Source organism: Acinonyx jubatus, chromosome B4, assembly GCF_027475565.1.
Source record: "Acinonyx jubatus isolate Ajub_Pintada_27869175 chromosome B4, VMU_Ajub_asm_v1.0, whole genome shotgun sequence".
In the NCBI taxonomy this organism is placed as follows: Eukaryota; Metazoa; Chordata; class Mammalia; order Carnivora; family Felidae; genus Acinonyx; species Acinonyx jubatus.
In genome coordinates this window covers 132,396,579-132,415,738 of record NC_069387.1, presented here as the reverse complement: position 1 = coordinate 132,415,738, position 19,160 = coordinate 132,396,579, and the positions used below count along the sequence as shown (strand labels likewise).

The 19,160-nt window shown below is 44.9% G+C and overlaps 1 protein-coding gene across 4 annotated transcripts in view; it reads right to left on the bottom strand.

Moving 5' to 3' along the window:
- The window catches only part of MEI1 (meiotic double-stranded break formation protein 1), a 77,741-nt gene that overhangs the window by 10,375 nt on the left and 48,206 nt on the right, over positions 1-19,160 (bottom strand). For 3 of the 4 annotated variants that reach the window (XM_053226859.1, XM_053226858.1, XM_015077918.3), the window contains 7 exons: positions 16,128-16,403; positions 10,468-10,633; positions 8,969-9,073; positions 7,106-7,216; positions 6,629-6,789; positions 4,039-4,120; positions 3,676-3,851 (listed from right to left, as the gene is read on the bottom strand). In XM_053226859.1, the coding sequence (XP_053082834.1) occupies positions 3,676-3,851; positions 4,039-4,120; positions 6,629-6,789; positions 7,106-7,216; positions 8,969-9,073; positions 10,468-10,633; positions 16,128-16,403 (1,077 nt within the window). The remainder of the gene's footprint in view (positions 1-3,675; positions 3,852-4,038; positions 4,121-6,628; positions 6,790-7,105; positions 7,217-8,968; positions 9,074-10,467; positions 10,634-16,127; positions 16,404-19,160) is intronic. The other variant, XM_053226860.1, reaches the window with a different exon arrangement.

The following is a 19,160-nucleotide window of genomic DNA, read 5'->3' as shown; positions in this document are numbered from 1 at the left end:
AGGCGGTGGTTTAAAAGCTCTTTTTGAATAGATATGATAAAGCAAGTACAGTAAAATGTTAATAAAATCTAGGTGGTGTGTATATGAATGGTCACTGTAAAATTCTTTAATCTCTGCTGTATATGAAAAAGTAGAGACAAAAAAAAAAAAAAAAAATAAGCCCAGTATGACCTGAAGTCCCAGCTACACTCTACTACAGTGTTTACCAGAAATAAAGCTGATGTTTTGGTTCTCATCTGATTCCTGATTTCTCATCTGGTTTTGAACCCACAAGGGGAACAAGACACAAAGATTAGTCAGACACAGTTCCTACCTTTGAGGAGCTCACAGTCTCAGGAAGACTGATAGGAAAATGGGAAGTTACAACAGAGACAGCTAAAGGTACAGAGCCTTGTGCAGAGATGCGCTGGCAGGACAAATCTCGGCAACCACAGAGCCAGCAACTTCTATCTCCTGACATTTCTCAACCTTCCCCATACTGTGCACAGGCTCAGTGGGGATCAGTCCTTGAACATGATCTCCCACAATCAACAGCCGTATCATATATGTGCAGTCATCATCTGGACACCAAGTAGTGTCTGCTCAAATGAAGGCCCACATCCCACCCCAGGAAGTCTCTGCAACTCCCCTCACTCATTTGCTGGCTCCCTCCCCAACCTCCCTCCTCTTGTCTTATGAACGACTTGCCCTCAGATCAGACCATAAGGATCTCTCTTAGACAAGCTCCAAAGGGCAAGAAGAGAGAATCCAAGTCTAACAAAAACAGCATAAACATCCAGGGCTTCCGTAACCCTACAGTGACCAGCTCATATTTGAAAATAATACACAATAGGGGTGCCTGGGTGGCTCAGTCGGTTAAGTGCCCGACTTCGGCTCAGGTTATGATCTTGCAGTTCGTGAGTTTGAGCCCTGCATTGGGCTCCGTGCTGACAGCTCAGAGCCTGAAGCCTGCTTCGGATTCTGTTTCCCCCTCTTTCTGCCCCTCCCTGGCTCACGCTCTGTCTCTCTCTCTCTCAAAAATAAATAAACATTAAAAAAAATTTTTTTTAAAGAAAAGAAAATAATACACAATAAGCCTCTTAAAAGAAAAGAAAGTTCTGGGGAATCAAGGGTTGGAAACAGGCCACAAGGCCAGGAACAGGGAATGAGTCCATATCAGAGAACAAAATGGTGCTGCCATCAAGATCAATCCTGTTTCTGATGCCCCCCTGCCTGTAGGGATGTAGGACAAATCACTTGGTCTTTTCAGCTCAGCTCAAGCATCCCTACCAGGAAACCTTCTCTGACAGCCAGCTTTGCACTAACCCTATACTAGGCTATCAGTTACACCCTGTACCCCACAATGCAGTGTGTCCCTTTAGCCCAGAACTGACCACATTGTGTTATCACTTCTTGTCTACACAGCAGTTCCCCACCAAATGTTAACTCCTCAAAGGCAGGCATCTAACATACCTCCATGCCCCACCACCCTTCACAGTATGTGATGGCTGGATAAACAATGATCTCCATGGCACAAAAACAGACACTCAGATCAATGGAACAAAGAACCCAGAAATGGACCCACAAATGTATGGCCAACTAATCTTTGTCAAAGCAGCAAAGAATAGCCAATGGAATAAAGACAGTCTCTTCAGCAAGTGGTGCTGGGAAAACTGGACAGCGACATGCAGAAGAATGAACCTGGACCACCTTTTTACACCATACACAAAAACAAACTCAAAATGGATGAAAGACCTAAATGTAAGACAGGAAGCCATCAAAATCCTCAAGGAGAAGGCAGGCAAAAACCTCTTTGATCTTGGCCGCAGCAATTTCTAACTCAACAAGTCTCCAGAGGCAAGGGAAACAAAAGCAAAAATGAACTACTGGGACCTCATCAAAATAAAAAGCTTCTGCACAGCGAAGGAAACAATCAACAAAACTAAAAGGCAACTGATGGGATGGGAGAAAATATTTGCAAATGATATATCAGATAAAGGGTTAGTATCCAAAATCTATAAAGAATTTATCAAACTCAACACCCAAAAAACAAATAATCCAGTGAAGAAATGGGCAAAAGACATGAATAGACACTTCTCCAAAGAAGACATCCAGATGGCCAACTGGCACATGAAAAAATGCTCCACATCACTCATCATCAGGGAAATACAAATCAAAACCACCGTGAGATACCACCTTACACCTGTCAGAATGGCTAACATGAACAACTCAGGCAACAACAGATGTTGGCGAGGATGTGGAGAAAGAGGATTTCTTTTGCATTGCTGGTGGGAATGCAAGCTGGTGCAGTCACTCTGGAAAACAGTATGGAGGTTCCTCAAAAAACTAAAAATAGACCTACCCTATGACCCAGCAATTGCACTACTAGGCATTTATCCATGGGATACAGGGATGCTGTTTCAAAGGGACACACGCACCCCAATGTTTATAGCAGCACTATCAACAATAGCCAAAGTATGGAAAGAGCCCAAATGTCCATCAGTGGATAAATGGATAAAGAAGATGTGGTGTGTGTGTGTGTAGACACACACACGCACGCACGCACACACGCGCGCGCGCACACACACACACACACATACACACACACTGGAGTATTACTCGGCTATCAAAAAGAATGAAATCTTGCCATTTGCAACTACGTGGATGGAACTAGAGGGTATTATGCTAAGCGAAATTAGAGGGTATTATGCTAAGCGAAATTAGAGAAAGACAAATATCATACGACTTCACTCATGAGTACTTCAAGACACAGAACTGATAAACATAAAGGAAGGGAAACAAAAATAATATAAAAACAGGAAGGGGGACAAAACATAAGAGACTCTTAAATATGGAGAACAGAGGGTTACTGGAGGGATTGTGGGAGGGGGGATGGGCTCAATGGGTAAGGGGCATTAAGGAATCTACTCCTGAAATCATTGTTGCACTATATGCTAACTAATTTCGATGTAAATTAAAATAATACATACAATAATAATACAATACAATACAATACAATACAATACAATACAATACAATGATCTCCAAAAGTCCTGTAAGCTGTGAAACACAAAGCCCTCTGGGGTACATATCTACTGTTTTGGCTTACACAAAATTCACTCCTCCTTTTTCTGCAAACAGTTTTCTTTTGTGGAACTATCCCTCTTTCATATTCTGTCTACAAGGGTAATGGAGAGCTGACCGCATGGCCCCAGACTCCGGGAGAGGGCACTGACTCAAGCCACATCAGCCAGAGCATCCCATGGTCCAGCCACAGTGATTGGCACATTACCCAAGCCAGACTAATGAGACTCAGTTCTGAGGACTGCTGGGAAAGAGAAAGTCTCTTGCTGCTGGAAGGATATAAGCCAGGTGCTGCTGTTGGCCATTCTACCATCCCATGAGAATAAAGCTGATAGAGAAAAATGCAGAACCAAGACATGGAGACAGAGCTCTGATGACACTATCTGGGCCTCTGGGATCCAACTGTGCCTGAAGCCAGTAATGACCCCTGACCTTCTTAGTTATGAGCCATTTTGTGTTTCATTTCTGTCACTATAACTTTAAAAGTCCCAATCAATCCACCCTCCAATCCTAGAGGAAATACCAGGTCCTAGACAGGCAGCTACTCCTTCCTACTGTTGTTCTGGGAGAAGCAGACTCCACTGCCAGGGTCCCACTTGGCAAGGGCCTTACCTGCACCAAGAGGTTCTGCAGTCCGATGACCAGGGACAACACTTGTGATGTTCCCAGCGGAGCGAGGGCAGTGTCCTCAGGGGCCGGTGGTGGCTGGGCCCTTGAGGGCACCAGGGCCACAAGGGCAGAGGAGAAGCTTTGTTGCAGGGCTGTCCGCAAGAAGCATAAGATGGCAGCTGAAAGCAAGAAACTCCTTCCAGTCAGTTCCCGCCTCTTTCCCTACCTTCCACCTAGCTCTGTCACAGTGGGGAGACAGTGTAGATAATAATGGGGTGACCATCAGCTAGTCTGGGAGGGGTGGTCCCATCTCACAGTCTAAGGGAAAAGCTCATCTTCTCCTACTCGAGGATCCTGGGGCCATACCTGAGAGCAGCGCAGCCTTTTTCTTCGGAAAGCTGAGGACCTTCAATACTTGGTCCAGTTCCACGGACAGTGTCTGGTGAACCTGGCAGGGTAGGGGGTGAAGGGGTGACTCCCACATTCTGGCAGCTTGAGCAGATGATAACCTGTCCCAATATCTCTTTTATGCACCCACACATACCCACTGCATCAAGAGGGACAAAGGAGGCCACACAGTCTTGTGAGCCCACCAGTCCTAGATTCAGGAGTGTAAGGAGGTGAATTAAGCCTGTACACAGAGAACACTTCTTCCCCCAAATCTCCTCCATCGTCAAGGAACTCCTCCATAAGGGAGCCTGCCCGGCCTCATCTGTGATTCAGTCTCCATTTCAGCCCACCATCCAAGTAACTTAGATCTAGAGTCAGACAGCCCAGAATCAAAATCCTGGCTCTGCTACTAGCTAGCCTGTGGCCAAAGGGAGGTCACTGCACCTCTCCCAGCCTGCCTCACTTTCTTCATGTATGAAATGGGAATAATGCCACTTGCTTTTACTCCCTCCAGAACTATTGTGAAGAATGGCTGAGGATCAGCATTGGTGAAGGTGCTCTTTAAAATTAAAGCAACGTCCAAACTGACGGGTTAGCTGGAATGGTAGGTTCAAAGCTGAGTCTGGCTCTGCTCTCCTCACCCATCACACATGCTGCTTTGAGGCAGGAATTACTTCTCTATTTGGATGCATCACAGTTTGACACAAAGCAGTTCCTCAAAAATGCTTGTTGGCTGGTGGATCAGCAGGTTCTGGGCAGAAGAACCAACTTGTACAAAGGTATTGGAATAACATACCAATGTAAAATGTAATAGAGGAAACTGTGTGGGAGTTATTTGGGAACTCTGTGCTATCTATTTTTCAGTACACCTAAAACTCTTAGAAATAAAGGCTATTAACAATGAATCAATCAATCAGAAACAAACTATCAATGGTATGAGGATGTGAAAAAGCAGAGCTGATCTGGAGAAGAGTCAACAGTTGGTCAAAGGACAGAAAAGGAGGGTGGAATGGCAGTAAGTTAGGCTGCCGAGGGGCCAGGTGAGCGAGGTCTCAGTGGCCATGTGGAGAACAGAAAGGCTGCTGGAGGAGTGTGGGCTCTGGAGGGCAGACAGACTGGCTGCAGGGACAGAAGATATGGAGGAGGGGACAGGCCAGGGGCCAGGAGACTGAAGAGGCCACATTAGTGGTAAGGACAAACCATCAGGCCTGAGCTAAGGCAGTGGGAAGGACTTAGAGAGGAGGTGGTTAGTACGTAATTGGCTGGGTGTGAGCTGAGGACCAGGGCAGAGCCAGGCACACGGTGTAGGCTACCACCCAGGGAAGTGACTGCAGGGGTAAGAGGGCCCAAGAAAGGGACAAAAGGTTCCTGTCCTAACTCAACGCCATGGACAACAACCAGAAGACCAGTTATAGAATAGATCTATCAGAGCTTGCTGCTACCTTAGAGGCCAAACTTTAAAAATGGCTTCAGGGGCTCCTGGGTGGCTCAGTCAGTTAAGCGTCTGACTCTTGATTTCAGCCCAGATCATGATCTCATGGTTCATGAGTTCAAGCCCTGTATGGTGCTCCATGCTGACAGTGCAGAGCCTGCTTGGAATTCAGCCTCCCTCTCTCTCTGTCCCTCCCCTGTTTGCTTTCTCTCTCTCTCTCTCTCTGTCTCTCTCTCAAAATAAATAAACATTAAAAAAATTTAAAAAAATAAAAATAAAAATGGCTTCACAAATGAGTGTGTGCCTGGCACTAGACTGGCACAGGGCTAGGCACAGTGAGAAGATACATCAAGGCTGGAAGATGTTTCTACCCATAAGGAGCAGCCAGGCTTAGAGAGGAGACACCAGAATGTGGAGCAGCCCTCAAAGGAGCTCATTCAGGGCACTATGATGACAAGGTCCTATATGGGGGGGCAGGTAGGGACTGAGAGGAAGGGAGGTGATCTGTTGGTGTGTCCACTGCTCCCCCGTTCCCTGCATTACCTTCTCCAAAAATCACAACAACAGCTTATACATGTCTGGCATTTCACAGCTTACCATCCACAGGCTGGCTTCTGCCTTCCTGTCCGATCTGACAGTCACTCTCTACATTCTAATCACACAGTCACTCACCACTCTCCAAACATGTACACTATGTCCTAAATTTGTGCGGCTTCCCGTCTTTGCTCATACTGCTCTCTTTACCTTGAATGCCTTTCCCCGCTATCTTTGCCTGGTACAGTTGTACTTTCTTTTCAAGGCTTTGCTTAAAGAGTACGATATAAGTTTCCGAAGTGTGGGGTACATGCTGTATTTACGTCCTATTCCTCTGTGCCTAGAACACAGCCTGGCAGGTAGGTGATCCATGTGTGATAAATTAATGTAAACCAACCTGACAACCCTGGTTTTTTCCCCATTTTGCAGGCAAGGAAACTGAAGCTCAGAGATTTAAATACCTTGCCAAGGTTACTCAGTTAAATACCTTAGCAAGGTCACTCAGCTAATAAGCCACAGGGCTGAGACCAGAACTCAGGAATTTTGTCACTCCTCTGTGTGCCACCCCATGCCCCAAAGCCACAGGGCTTAGAGACTAACCTGCAGACTGCCAGCGTGCTGCTGAGCAGAGAAGGAGGCAGCGAGCAGCCAGGCGGAGCAAAGGAGTGCAGTCCTGGGAGAGTCCACCTCTGTCCAGGTGAGAGCCAGAGTCTTCTCCAGAAGTTCTATCAGAGCCGTGCTGCTAAGGAGCACTGTGGCAGCTATAGACAGTTTGGCAGGGCGAGAGCCACATGAGTTACACAGGAGACCCTGCTCAGCACCAGCATCATGGTTAGCACATGATGGGGACCTCATGCACACACGGTGAATGAACAAAAGACTCAGCTTGAGGTTCTAAGGGTTTCAACTTCATTCCAGAACCACAGGTTATCAGAACCAGAAAGGATCTTATGGCTATCTGGTCCAGACATCTCCCCCTATATATTTCCATAAGAGAAAAAAAAACTAAGGGCAGCAATGGCCACAGACACTGCCCAGCACCCTTCCTCTTCACTATCTCAGCCTGGGCCCCGGTACCTCTTTTCTGACTGCTTGGTGTGGTCTGATGAAGGCTCCAATACAGGAAGTTGAAGGAGGGCTGCAGGATATCCACATCAGCGGGGCCGCACTTCCCACACAGCTTGCTCACTGCAAGAGAGTCCCCAGGAACCCCATCACCTAGCACTCCATGGCTTTCATGTGCACCAGCACTCAGAATTATCACAGATAATGCCCTTCCACTGGCTAATTTCAGATGTCAGTCTGTCAGTCTTAGGGACCAAGCACAAAGTAAGTGTCCCTGGTAATAACAGCCAATGAAAAGAAACACAGTAACAAACCTGAAGGCATGTTCACACTCTCCATCTGAAAAAAAAAAATTCAGGCAAGCAGCCCATAGCTGCATGTTAGAACAGACGGCACAAGTTTAGGTGATCAAAAGGCATCCTATAACAGCATTCATGCCAGCAAAGACTCCATGATGAGAGTCTGCAGAGGTCATCTAGGCCAGCTTGCCACCCCTAGCAGGAAGAAGATCCAGCCTCTGGAATCTTCCAGCAATGGGGCATTCACCACTTTCCCAGAGGACTCCACCACCATCAACATGCAATTCCCTGAACTTGCCATATTCTCTTTCACCCTCTCTTTCGCCCTCCTCATCTGGCTAACTCCTTAACACCTATTCAGCAATCAAGATTCAGCTCAAAGTTCACCTCCTCCATGAAGCCCTCTGTAACTTCTCAAACCAAGATGAGATGCCTCTTCATGACCCTCCAGCCCTCATCAGAACAGTTACTACACCGTAGAATAGACATCTATAGAACATTATCCCTTTCCTCCTAGGATTCACCACTCTACTCCCCTGCCCTTATCGCCTCAATATGAAACCTACCTAGGTCTCCATTCGCTGTTTTGGCAGCCACATCACACAGCCACACAGACTTCTAACTGGCTTATGGTCAATCAGACAAGCAGCCCCCTTCCTCAACTCTGTCCTCTACCTGCAATGCTCTCAAATTAAAGTACTCAAGGATTATATATAAATGTATATTACATTTCACATGTACGTTTCAGGTCGTTACTCACCCCCCCTCCCCGAGGCCCTTTGACAGCTGGTTTGATTTTGTCATATGCAGTTTTCCCTCCCAGCTGCATGTTACCTTGATCTGACAGATAGGCTGGGATGACCAGCATCAGATCAGGCCTAGAGGCCCTTTTTAAGTCTATCAGGCCTGGGATCCAGGCAGGGAAAGAACCAACCCCCTCTGTGGCCAGAGTGCCTGACAGTCCATAGTACTGAAGAAATGCCATTTTTTCCCTAGTAATTTCAATCTTTCCACAAGAAACCCTTCTAAGGATGGTGCTTATGAAGTGGCAACTGCATTAATGAACAATGAAAAGTCCTAATGAAGTTTGGGTATGGGTGGAAGAGGCCTAGAGGACTGTGAACTGAATCATCCGATCCTGAGTCAGTTGTGGAGTGGGGTGGAGAACTGAGCTTGTGCCAGGAAAAGTGAATCTCCACAGACAGTCTCCACTGGAGGCCTACTGTGTGCCAAGTATTGCATGGCATTCTACATGTAGCAATCCCTTATCTCAACCCTACATCAGCTAAGTACTACTGTTTTACCTGTGAGGAACCTAAAGCTAGGTGACTACCTAAGGTGGCATAGCTAGTGGCTGAGAACAAACCCAGGCGTTCCCAACTCCAGGGCTGTGCCTGTCACACAGTGTTGTGGTTTTGTTTTTGTTTCATTTCCTAAACCCTCCCAGAGTGTAACTAAGAAAGATCTAAAAGATCCCCTAGCAAGAAACCCACGGGAACAGAGTGACCCACTAGCTTCTTTCAAAGAGATGAATGATGGAATGAAGGAGGAGGCCCAGCCCTGGGCCCTCAGGCACCTTGGTGAAGGAGCTTCATGGCCATGCTGTCCAGTTCTTGCTCTGATTTGTTCTTCAGCTGCACTAAAGAAAGGAGGCTCAGTAGCAACGGTAGGTTCCCCGAGTCTGTGAGGAAGAAGGAAGAGGGCTGGTCAGGATACTCAGATCACCCCAAGGTCAGAGGGACATCCCCTACTATAAATGTTTGTTGGGATTCACCCCTACTTCCTGCCTTCTTTGGGCACAGGGGCAACTGACATACTGAGTGCCAACTCTGGGTTGGGTACCAGAAATTCAATATTTCACTTGGTCCCCCTTGTGAAATAGGGATAGTTATTTCTATTTTGCAGTTACAAAAACAGGGCCAGAGAGGCTGAGTAACTTCTCTAAGCTCCCACAGGCAGTTAGTGGCAGGGTCAGAACTTGAACCCAAACCTGAGTTTAGTGCCCACGTTTTTTCAACTATGTTTCCATGAAATCTCATGGCTCTTAAGCATTATCATCAGTTAGGTGTGGCTTATCCTTCCCTGAAGAGGAAGGACTCAGTTCTTCCACATACCCTTAAATCTACCTCCAAACTTCCATCCTCAGTCAGCACTGGATCTAGTGAACCACAGCTCTCCTCCCACTTCCTCTTACTTGCTTGGAAATTTTATTTAAAAATTCAACTTTTTATTTATTTTTTTCTTTATTTAAAAAAAAATTTTTTTTTAACATTTATTTATTTTTGAGACAGAGAGAGACAGAGCATGAATGCGGGAGGGTCAGAGAGAGAGGGAGACACAGAATCTGAAACAGGCTCCAGGCTCCGAGCTGTCAGCACAGAGCCCGACGCGGGGCTTGAACTCACGGACGTGAGATCATGACCTGGGCCGAAGTCGGACGCTCAACCGACTGAGCCACCCAGGCGCCCCAAAAATTCAACTTTTTAAAAACAGGAAAAGACAAACCAATCTCAACTTTTCAATGTCTTCATAGCATACCAAACATCGAACTTCCTTGACTCCAAGGAGTCCTAATCCAGATTTGGAAACTATCCTGGATTTCACTGGCAGCTTCTAACACATTTGAGATCCACCCCGTTCCCAGCCCCTGCTGGCTCCCACTGCCTCCCTGGCCTCCCCTATATTTCCCACTTTCTTCTTCCCAACTGGGGACTACCATTCTTGTGACAAACAGCTCTGAGCACATGACAAACTCACAGGGTGAGGACATGCATGCATACATCATATACACCCACCTATGCTAAACACACAGAAACATTAAACATAAACACTCTCACACCATACACACACACACACACACACACACACACACACACACACACCCCAAATATGTTGAGCGCTCACTCTCTGATGAGAAGAAGGAGATAAAGTTTAGCTTGATTCCACACTGGCCTGACTTCTCTTTTTCAGAGAAAATTCTGATTCTGTCTCCTGGAGCAGACCTCATCAGGGCAGAGATGCCCACTCCTAACCGAGCTTCAGGTCAAAAAATGCCCCCCACAGCTGCAGACTGACCTCCTGAGGGAGAGGCCCCATGTTCCACCAGTAGATGCTGTAGGATCAGCAGGAAGTGGCCTCGGATGAGACCACCCACTTGGACATCCTCATTCCTCCTCAAAAAGGTCCTTAGGACAATCAGTACTTTGCGGGCTGTGTCCACTGGGCTGGAATAGATGAGATCCTAGGCAGGAGAGAAGGAATCCAGAGCTCAGAGGACATCACAGTTGGGGACAGGCAGACAGTTGAGAAGACAGGGGCTGAGGAAGGACCCAGGATGGTAGTGTCACAAAACCTGGGGAAGGAAGCATTTACTTACTTGGCACCTATTATGTACCAATCTGTTGAATAGGTCCATCCTAAATAGGAAGAAACAGAGACTCAGAGAAATTACTGGATGTGCCAAAGGTCACATAAGCCAGTAAATGGCATAGCTAAGATTTAATCTCCTACCTCCAAGCCCAAAGCTCTTTCTACTTTCCAGGAACCCTGTCTCTGACACATGTAAGTTTTAGGGTCAAGAAGAGGTTACTTCAGTACAGAGGATGTGAAGGGAGGAAAAGAGAGTTGGGGATGGAGATGTCACAGGGCAGGGAAAGGATGGGTTAGGACAGATTCGGGATACAGGAAGGGAAGCAAGGACCAGGTCAGGCCCCTTCTCTGCCATGGCATCTGGCTATATTTCTGCCGCAAGCTATAAAGGCCTTGGGTTCAGAAGGTGGGAAAGGACATTGCTTTTTATTTGCTTTCAGAGTTATTTTAATGAGTATATGATAAAGACAAAGCCAGTCAGAAGCCACACCAGAGACTACTCTACCGATAGCTCCTGGCACCTACCAGCTCAAACAAGCCAATTCCTTTGGACAGGCTAACATGCTGGGTGCTATGAATCCAGGGTCACACACAGACTCTCTTTCTCGGGAGGACAGCTGACACACAGAGAGACATGGCTACAGGGCACCCAGCCAGACAACTCCAGATGTGCTAATCACTGGGTGGCACATGGGCATCTAGGCTTGGCTCTTCACAAACTTCCACAGCTGCCAGAGAAACAACTATAAATCAACAATTGCCCAATTAGGGATTGATAATGTCAGGTACTGTGATGTGTTAAAACTGTAGCTGTATGTTTATTTATATATTATCTGTATCTTCATAATAACTCTTCCAAGTAGGTGTTAACCTAATTTTTCAAGTGAGGTAACAGGCATATTACATAGTTTGCCTATTAAGACAGCAGTGGCTCTATAAAGTCTACTATACTCTGAGTTAATGAAGAACAGGGATGAGGTTGGCTTCATCTTTGTCACCTTGTAGGGACTCAGAAAACATCTCTGGAAGGAGAGGATCACAGCATAGGAGGGCAAGAAGGAATCTCAATTCATTTATATCAACCCATTTTTACAGGGCATGAGGCTGAAGCCCAGAGTGGGTGTGATTTGCCCAACGTCACAGGGACCAAGGCCAAACCTGATCCTGGTCCTGGTCCTGCTCCTCCCCCAGCACGTGGCTGCCTAATAGAGAGTTGGTCCCTCAGAACCCTGAGTTAAAATGTTAAAGTCCAAAAGGAAGAGGGCTACTCGGCCTCCAGTGGCTGTGGAGAATGCCAGGGGAAGGGGTGCGCCCCACTGTGGGGGTCAGTGGGAAGGCTGTGGGTGGAACATGGCCCACTCTGCAGTCTCTCCTCCCAGAGATGTCCAGATTTTTCTGGAGCTGGATCAACCAGGGTGAGGTGGCCAAGGAGGGAACAAACAGAGCTTCTGTGATATCACTGTTTTTCACATTTAAACAACCTACATGAAAGACCACCCATTGATAAGAGTGGCAATTAGCAGCTTTGTTTTCAGCTGCTAATTACCCATATCAAAACCAGAAATTGGTACCAACAACATATTTTTAGACTCTTTTTCCCTCCTGTGGCTAGAAGCTGGGAAGAAATGGTAAGAATTATATATATAAACAGATAGCAAAGTTGTTCCTTGCTATTCTTTTTCACCACTGATGTTTCTAGGATCCAATTTAGTGAAAAACTCATTAACTTTAGGTTCCATAGTCATGACCCTTACTAGTTATATGACCTTGAGCAATTCAATAAGCTGCTCTAGATTAACATTCTCTCTCTGATTCAGAGTAAGTCAATGATCAGGGAATCATAGGCTACTGTGTACAGGATAGCAAGAGTGCCTTTACATATTCTTTCCACATATTATTCCTATATATCCACATGTTATCTCCATTAAAAAATTTTTTTATTATGTATATATATTTATTTTTTGAGAGAGAGAGTGCAAGTTGGGGAGGGGCAGAGAGAGAGGGAGAGAAATCCCAAACAGGCTCCATGCTGTCAGCACAGAGCCTAATGTGGGGCTCAAACTCAAGAACTGTGAGATCATCCCCTGAGCTGAAACCAAGCCAGACATTTAACCAACTGAGCTCCCCAGGTGCCCCCACATGTTATCTCCATTTTACATATGAGGAAACTGAAGCTCAAAAAAGCTTTCACCTTCCTGGATCTGTATGTATCATCCAGCCCTAAGGGATAGATCTTTCCTGTTGAGCTCTAGGCCTGGTGAAGCACAAGGCTCCTCTCTGCCCAGGAAGGTGGGGTGGTGAGGGTGGTTCACATTCAAGGACAAGAACTAGGCACAACAACAAAGGATGGGGCACCTGCTCCAGCTTGCCTGAGACAGCATCTCTCTAAGGATTTGGCCTCTTGAGATTCGTTTTCTTTTAAGCTTGCTTCCTTTAAGTACTTATGTTTCTTGAAGCTAGTGGGCTAGGATAGTCTTCAACTAGGGAGGGTCTTCACCCTAGAAAGACTCACACTGAGAAAAAACTTGGGTGAGGAAGATAATGAGCTCCATTTTAGACAGAAATGTCAAATAGATGCTTAACTTTATGGGTCTGGAGCCCAGGAGAGAGGTCACAGATGGAGGCAGAGATGTGAGTCATCAGCATATAGTAGGAGGCCATGTGAATTATTGGCACAGCCCAGGAAGATGACACTGAGTAAAAAGGAAGCTGAGGACAAAGCCATGAGGAACATCAATTTTCAAAGACTAGCCAGAGAGAACGCAACAAAAGAGACTGGGAGAAGCACCAAGAGAGGTAGGAGGAAAATTAAGAGAGCTAGTATTTCCAAAACCAAGCGTATGTCGATAAAAAGGAAGTGGACAACCATCAAATAATAACAGGTCATGTAAGAGGAGAACCAAAAAGTCCACTGTAATTAGCCACAAGAATATTGTTGACGATCCTGGTAAGAGTGGTTTCAAGTAGCAATGGGGGCGGAGGTCAGAAGACGGAGGAATAAGTGAGGGTGACAATTTTGCAAGCAGAAAACTACTTCTAGGAGTTGGCCGTAAAAGGAAAAACAGGAGTATGGAAAGGGTTGGGAGGGCAGGGACCAGTGAGAGCAACCAGGAGTAAGTCTAGAGGGGCTTAGACTCTCCTACCACTCCTACAGCCCATTGTCCTGATCTGAGATTTTTTCTAGCCTCACCATTCTTTGATTCTCTCCTTCCAATGATGCTTTGGAAGTCCCTGTAAGGTGAGAGAATGAAACGAGCATCTGTGGTTTCCTCAAGGGCAAGGACCAGCTGTATCGGAATTATCTTTGTATCCCCAATGCCTTCACCAGCACGTGACTGCCTAATAAGTACCAATGTATGTATGATAAAAATAAATGTATGATAAAAGAAATGTGTTTAAATGTATGATAAAAGAAAAAGTGAACAACTAAACTCAAGACCTCTAAAATTCTGCTCCTCCCTATCCTTCTCCAGCCTCAACTCCTGTGACATACCATCCATTCTCCGAAACCACACCAGACCACTCACCACTGGCCCTGAATTACAGTAAGCACGTCCGTGCTGCTGGGCTGGCCTGGCAGGGTCGTCCCTCAGCACTCTCTCTTGTCAAATCCTTTGCAGATCAGCATTTATGACACCTTTCTGCCCTCCCTACAACCCAAGCACTCTGCCTGACCTTTACTGCCATAGCGTTAGAACAGGTATTAGTGGTCTGTTGTGTCTGATTCTCTCCCTGGCCTGTGCAGCAGGCACTAGGTCCGGTTCTTCCCTGTATCCCCACTGCTTAAACAGCTCCCCCTTTAGTTGGAACACTGGATCAGGGTTGTTTTCTCTTGTTCTGAGAGTCTGCTCAGTTTACTCGAAGAACATCAGATAGGGAGTCAAAATCCAGGTTTCAATCTCAACTCTTGTGAACTATGGCAAATCTCCCTAAATCTTTTTTTCATTTATTTAAAAAGAAAAAAAATAAGATACCATAAACATCTTTCTCAGAAGAGTTGCTTTTTTGAGAGAGAGAGAGAGACTGACTTAGATCTGTCCAGACCCTTAATTCAATGGGTCAGCAAATATTTATAAATACCTAGTCTATGTGAGAAACCGACCCTGAATGCTTCATCTCACAAAGAAAACCCAGTATCTTAGCTCTGTCCATTACTACTTTCCCTGGAACGCCTCTTGCTTTCCTCCCCTATGAACTGATGCTTTATTTTTAACCCATTCTTTCTCCTTTCTTCTTCCTCCAAGGCCAAATTTCCGCCAAAGCATGAATGCAGCCCCTATCAAGCCAACACATGTGATCTCACAAGATGACAGATCTGAGGGATGGAAGGTGAAGGTGCAACTCCGAGTGGAGAGTGTGTGCATGCGTGCGTGTGTGAATACGGACAGATGTACGTATCTAAGTGAGGTGTACAACATGAAGGTGCTATTTCCACCACAGTCACCCCAATAAAGTCAATCCAATAAAAACCACTCCAATAAATCATGTTTGTTGATGATTACAAACATCAAAGGAATCCCCACTCTTCCCTAACGGGCTGTGTCAGTCTTCCTGGACTAGGAAAAGGTAAGTAGGTGAGCTGAAATTGAAGGCAGTGGTTTTAAATGAAGTGTCTCCTATGCTGCCGTGCTATAGTCAGTTTTGGACCTGCCACTAGAAATCACTCACTAAGTACAAAGTGGTGCAAATGATTTTCTTTTTTAAATAAATAATAAATTACTGCAGTTACCTCTATAACAATGTCACTCCCATTAATTTATTTTCCAATGTGCTTTCTTGAGCGAAAGAAGAATAGAGGGAGCTAAAGCTAGTGTATTAGAAACTGCAGAAGACAGACAGCTGACTTATCTGATATACCTGACAGGAATTATAGGGATGTTTTAATTCATGAAAAAGCACTAGAGTTTCTCACAATTCTGGGTTTGCCCAAGGGAGTGTGTTGCACATGTAACATTATCCTGTGAATTATGGCAAAAAAGAGGCCATGTCCCTCTATAATCAAACATCTCCATCTACATGCCCCAAGGGTATCCTTTGACATTAAGTCCTTGTTAGCCCAATCTGCTTGAGAGAAGACAGAGAGGTGAGAGGGAATGGTGACTGAAGTCAGCATTTCATAGATCTGTCCCCTGAAGAGTAAAGAGGGACATGTCTCTCAATGAGCAAACCTTGATCAGACTTAGAAAGGGTACGGATTTAAAGAAATCAGGCACCTGCCAGCAAAAGAATCTCCCACTCCCATGGAAACACCCATAAATCCAGAGACAGGTAGAAGCATGCAGCTGCCTCCTGACTTCAGTAAACCAACTGCCAGAAAGAAAGGGCACACCATCTCTGAAAGCAGAAAGGAGCAAATGGTCACGTACTAGCAAAATGAGCAGGATGCTGGGGCTGCTTCTGAGCATGTAGAACAGGGCTGCTAAGCCGGCAGGAAGTGGGGACTGCCCAGCAGAGGAGACATCATCCAGCTCCTCATAGCTGCTCTCTTCCCAGGAGAACCAAAGTTCCAGGACACGGTGCCCAAATCTACTCATCAGCTCTGGATACAACAGGAAAAACCTGAGCAGGAGGGGATGGTGGATATAAACCAGGTGCAGGTCCGGGATGCCCTCTAAAAATTTTCTGATGGCACTGACCACAGCCTGGAGACAAAGAAAGAAAGAATGAAAGAAAGGGACTAAATAAATCTTGCAGAGGACTCAATACAGCCCAACAAACATAGCCAAGACATTACTGGGAAAAATGTACTTGGCATCTCAGTACTCCAGTACATCTTCATTGGCTCACACCAGGGCTCTCCGGCGAGAAGAAAGCCCACAGTGCTTACTTTGTAACAGTGGTTCTCAACTGAGAGTGATTTTGTTTTCCAGGACAGTTTTGGAAATGTCTACAGACATTTTTTTTTTATTTTCTTGACTTAGGGAGTGTTACTGGCATCTAGTAGGAGAGAGCAAGGATGCCGCTAAATATCCTACAATGTACAGGACAACCTCCCACAGAAAAGAATTATGGTATGCAAAGTGTTAACAGTACTGTGGCTGAGAAACCCAGCTCTATAATGATACCATGGTGTGCTGTAATTATCAGCAGACGTGTCTACCTCCCACACGAAACTTGAGCTGCTTGGGGAAACAGACTGATGCAGATTAATCTGTGCACCTGTCATAGGACCTGGCACCGAGGGGCCAAGGGGCATGTGTGTTGAATCATTTATTAACCCTCAAAAACCTCTCTTCCCATTGCACACATAATGAAATTCAATCCTTAATATGTTATTCTAAGAGTTTTATAGTTTATAGTGTGGGCTGTTTCATTTAGCTCTTTCATCTATTTTGAATTAATGTTTGTGTATACTACGAGCTAAGGGTCCAACTTCATTCTTCGGCATGTGGATACGCAGTTGTCCTAGTACTATTTGTTAAAAAGACTGTTCTTTCTCCCTTTGAGTTGTCTTGGCATCCTTATCAAAAATATATGGGTTTATTTTTGGACTGTCAATTCTATTTCATTGATTACATGCCTATCCTTATGTCAGAAACACAGTCTTGATTACTCTAGTTTTCTATTTTTTCTTTTTTCAAAGCAGGTTCAGTGCAGGGCTTGAACTCACAACCCGGGGATCAAGACTTGAGCTGAGATCAAGAGTCGGATGCTTAACTGACTGAGCCACACAGGCGCCCCTCTAGCTTTTTCTTTAAAGGAATATAAAACCATTTATTGACCACCGTTTACCAGTATTTACAATAAAGTAAACAATATGCAATTGGATAACATTCTCATTACTACAAAGTTATTGCTTTTCCTGGCTTCTGCTGATCTAGTAACCCAAATATTGAGAAGACTGAGCCTACATGTAAGGAATGAGTTAGGAGAAAGAAAAAACATGCAGGTCAAGAATTTAGATCACAGAAGTTTGTTCACCCATTTATTTCAGCAGGTCCTAAATTGCCAACATCTCTAACCACCTGATTATGATCAAGTTTCCATGAACAAAGTCTTAGACATTCCATGAACCATGACCTTTTTTGTCAATACAGCACAGGATTTCAACTTCTTGAAAAGTAATGGCTCACTAGAAGGAGGCATTTTTTTTTTAATTTTGCAAAATGTTTATTTATTTTTGAGAGAGAGAGAGAGAGAGAGAGAGAGAGAGAGAGAGCGCGCATGAGTGGGGGAGGGTTAGAGAGAGAGGGAGACACAGAATCTGAAGCAGGCTCCAGACTCCACACTGTCAGCACAGAGTCCAACATGAGGCTCGAACCCACAAACCGCGAGATCATGACCTGGGCTGAAGTCAGATGTTTAACCAACTGAGCCATCCAGGTGCCCCTAGAAGGAGTCTTTAAATGTCCATTTAACCAAGTTTTGCTTAACTAATTAAAACACACCAGGACTTGTCTAGTTTTCTCATTTGGGTGGGGAGGTTGTTGGTAGTGATAAAATTTTCCTTTTCTTTCCTTCCTTTACTTTGCAAATAAACTTGCATTTATATAACTATAGATATGGCTACTTTTTTATTTTGCTTTATTTATTTAAGTAATCTCTACATCCCATGTGGGGTTCAAACTCACAACCCTGATATCAAGAGTCATGTGTTCTTCCACTGAGCCAGCCAGGCACCCCAGATATGGCTGCTTTTAAATTGTCCAATTTAAATTGTTTACATTATATTTAAACGGTCCAATTAATTACAAAATTTGAAAGGTTAAGGTTTTAGGGAAATTTTCAATTTTTTAAAAAATGTATTTATTTTTGAAAAAGAAAGAGAGACAGAGTACAAGCAGGGGAGGGGCAGAGAGAGAGAGGGAGACACAGAATCTGAAGCAGGCTCCAGGCTCCAAGGTGTCAGCACAATTGGGGCTTGAACTCAAGAACCATGAGATCATGACCTGAGCCAAAGTCTGACTCCCAAACTACTGAGCCACCCAGGCACTCCAGGAAAAATTTCAATTTAACTTTAAGTGACTTATTTCTTTCACTGAAAATGATGACATTCCAGAAACATAGTTATGAAATGCTATTTTTGTTTTGGTAAATGTTAAAAAAAAATGAATGAATGAAAGAAAGAGAAGAAAATCATTTACGTATGTGTTTTTATGTATACACACAAAAAACCCCAACCAAAAACAAACAAACAAACAAAAAAACAACCTCTGAATTGTCCCTAGTCATATGAGAGTTAAACACAAATTCTAATTGAGTAACCACCATGAAGATTTCCCCCAACATTTAGAAAAAGTATTATTTCTTCAAAAAATTTTAAAGTTTATTTGTTTTTGAGAGAGAGAGACAGAATGTGAGTGAGGAAGGGGCAGAGAGAGAGGGAGACACAGAATCCAAAGCAGGCTCCAGGTTCTGAGCTGTCAGCACAGAGCCCAACGTGGGGCTTGAACCCATAA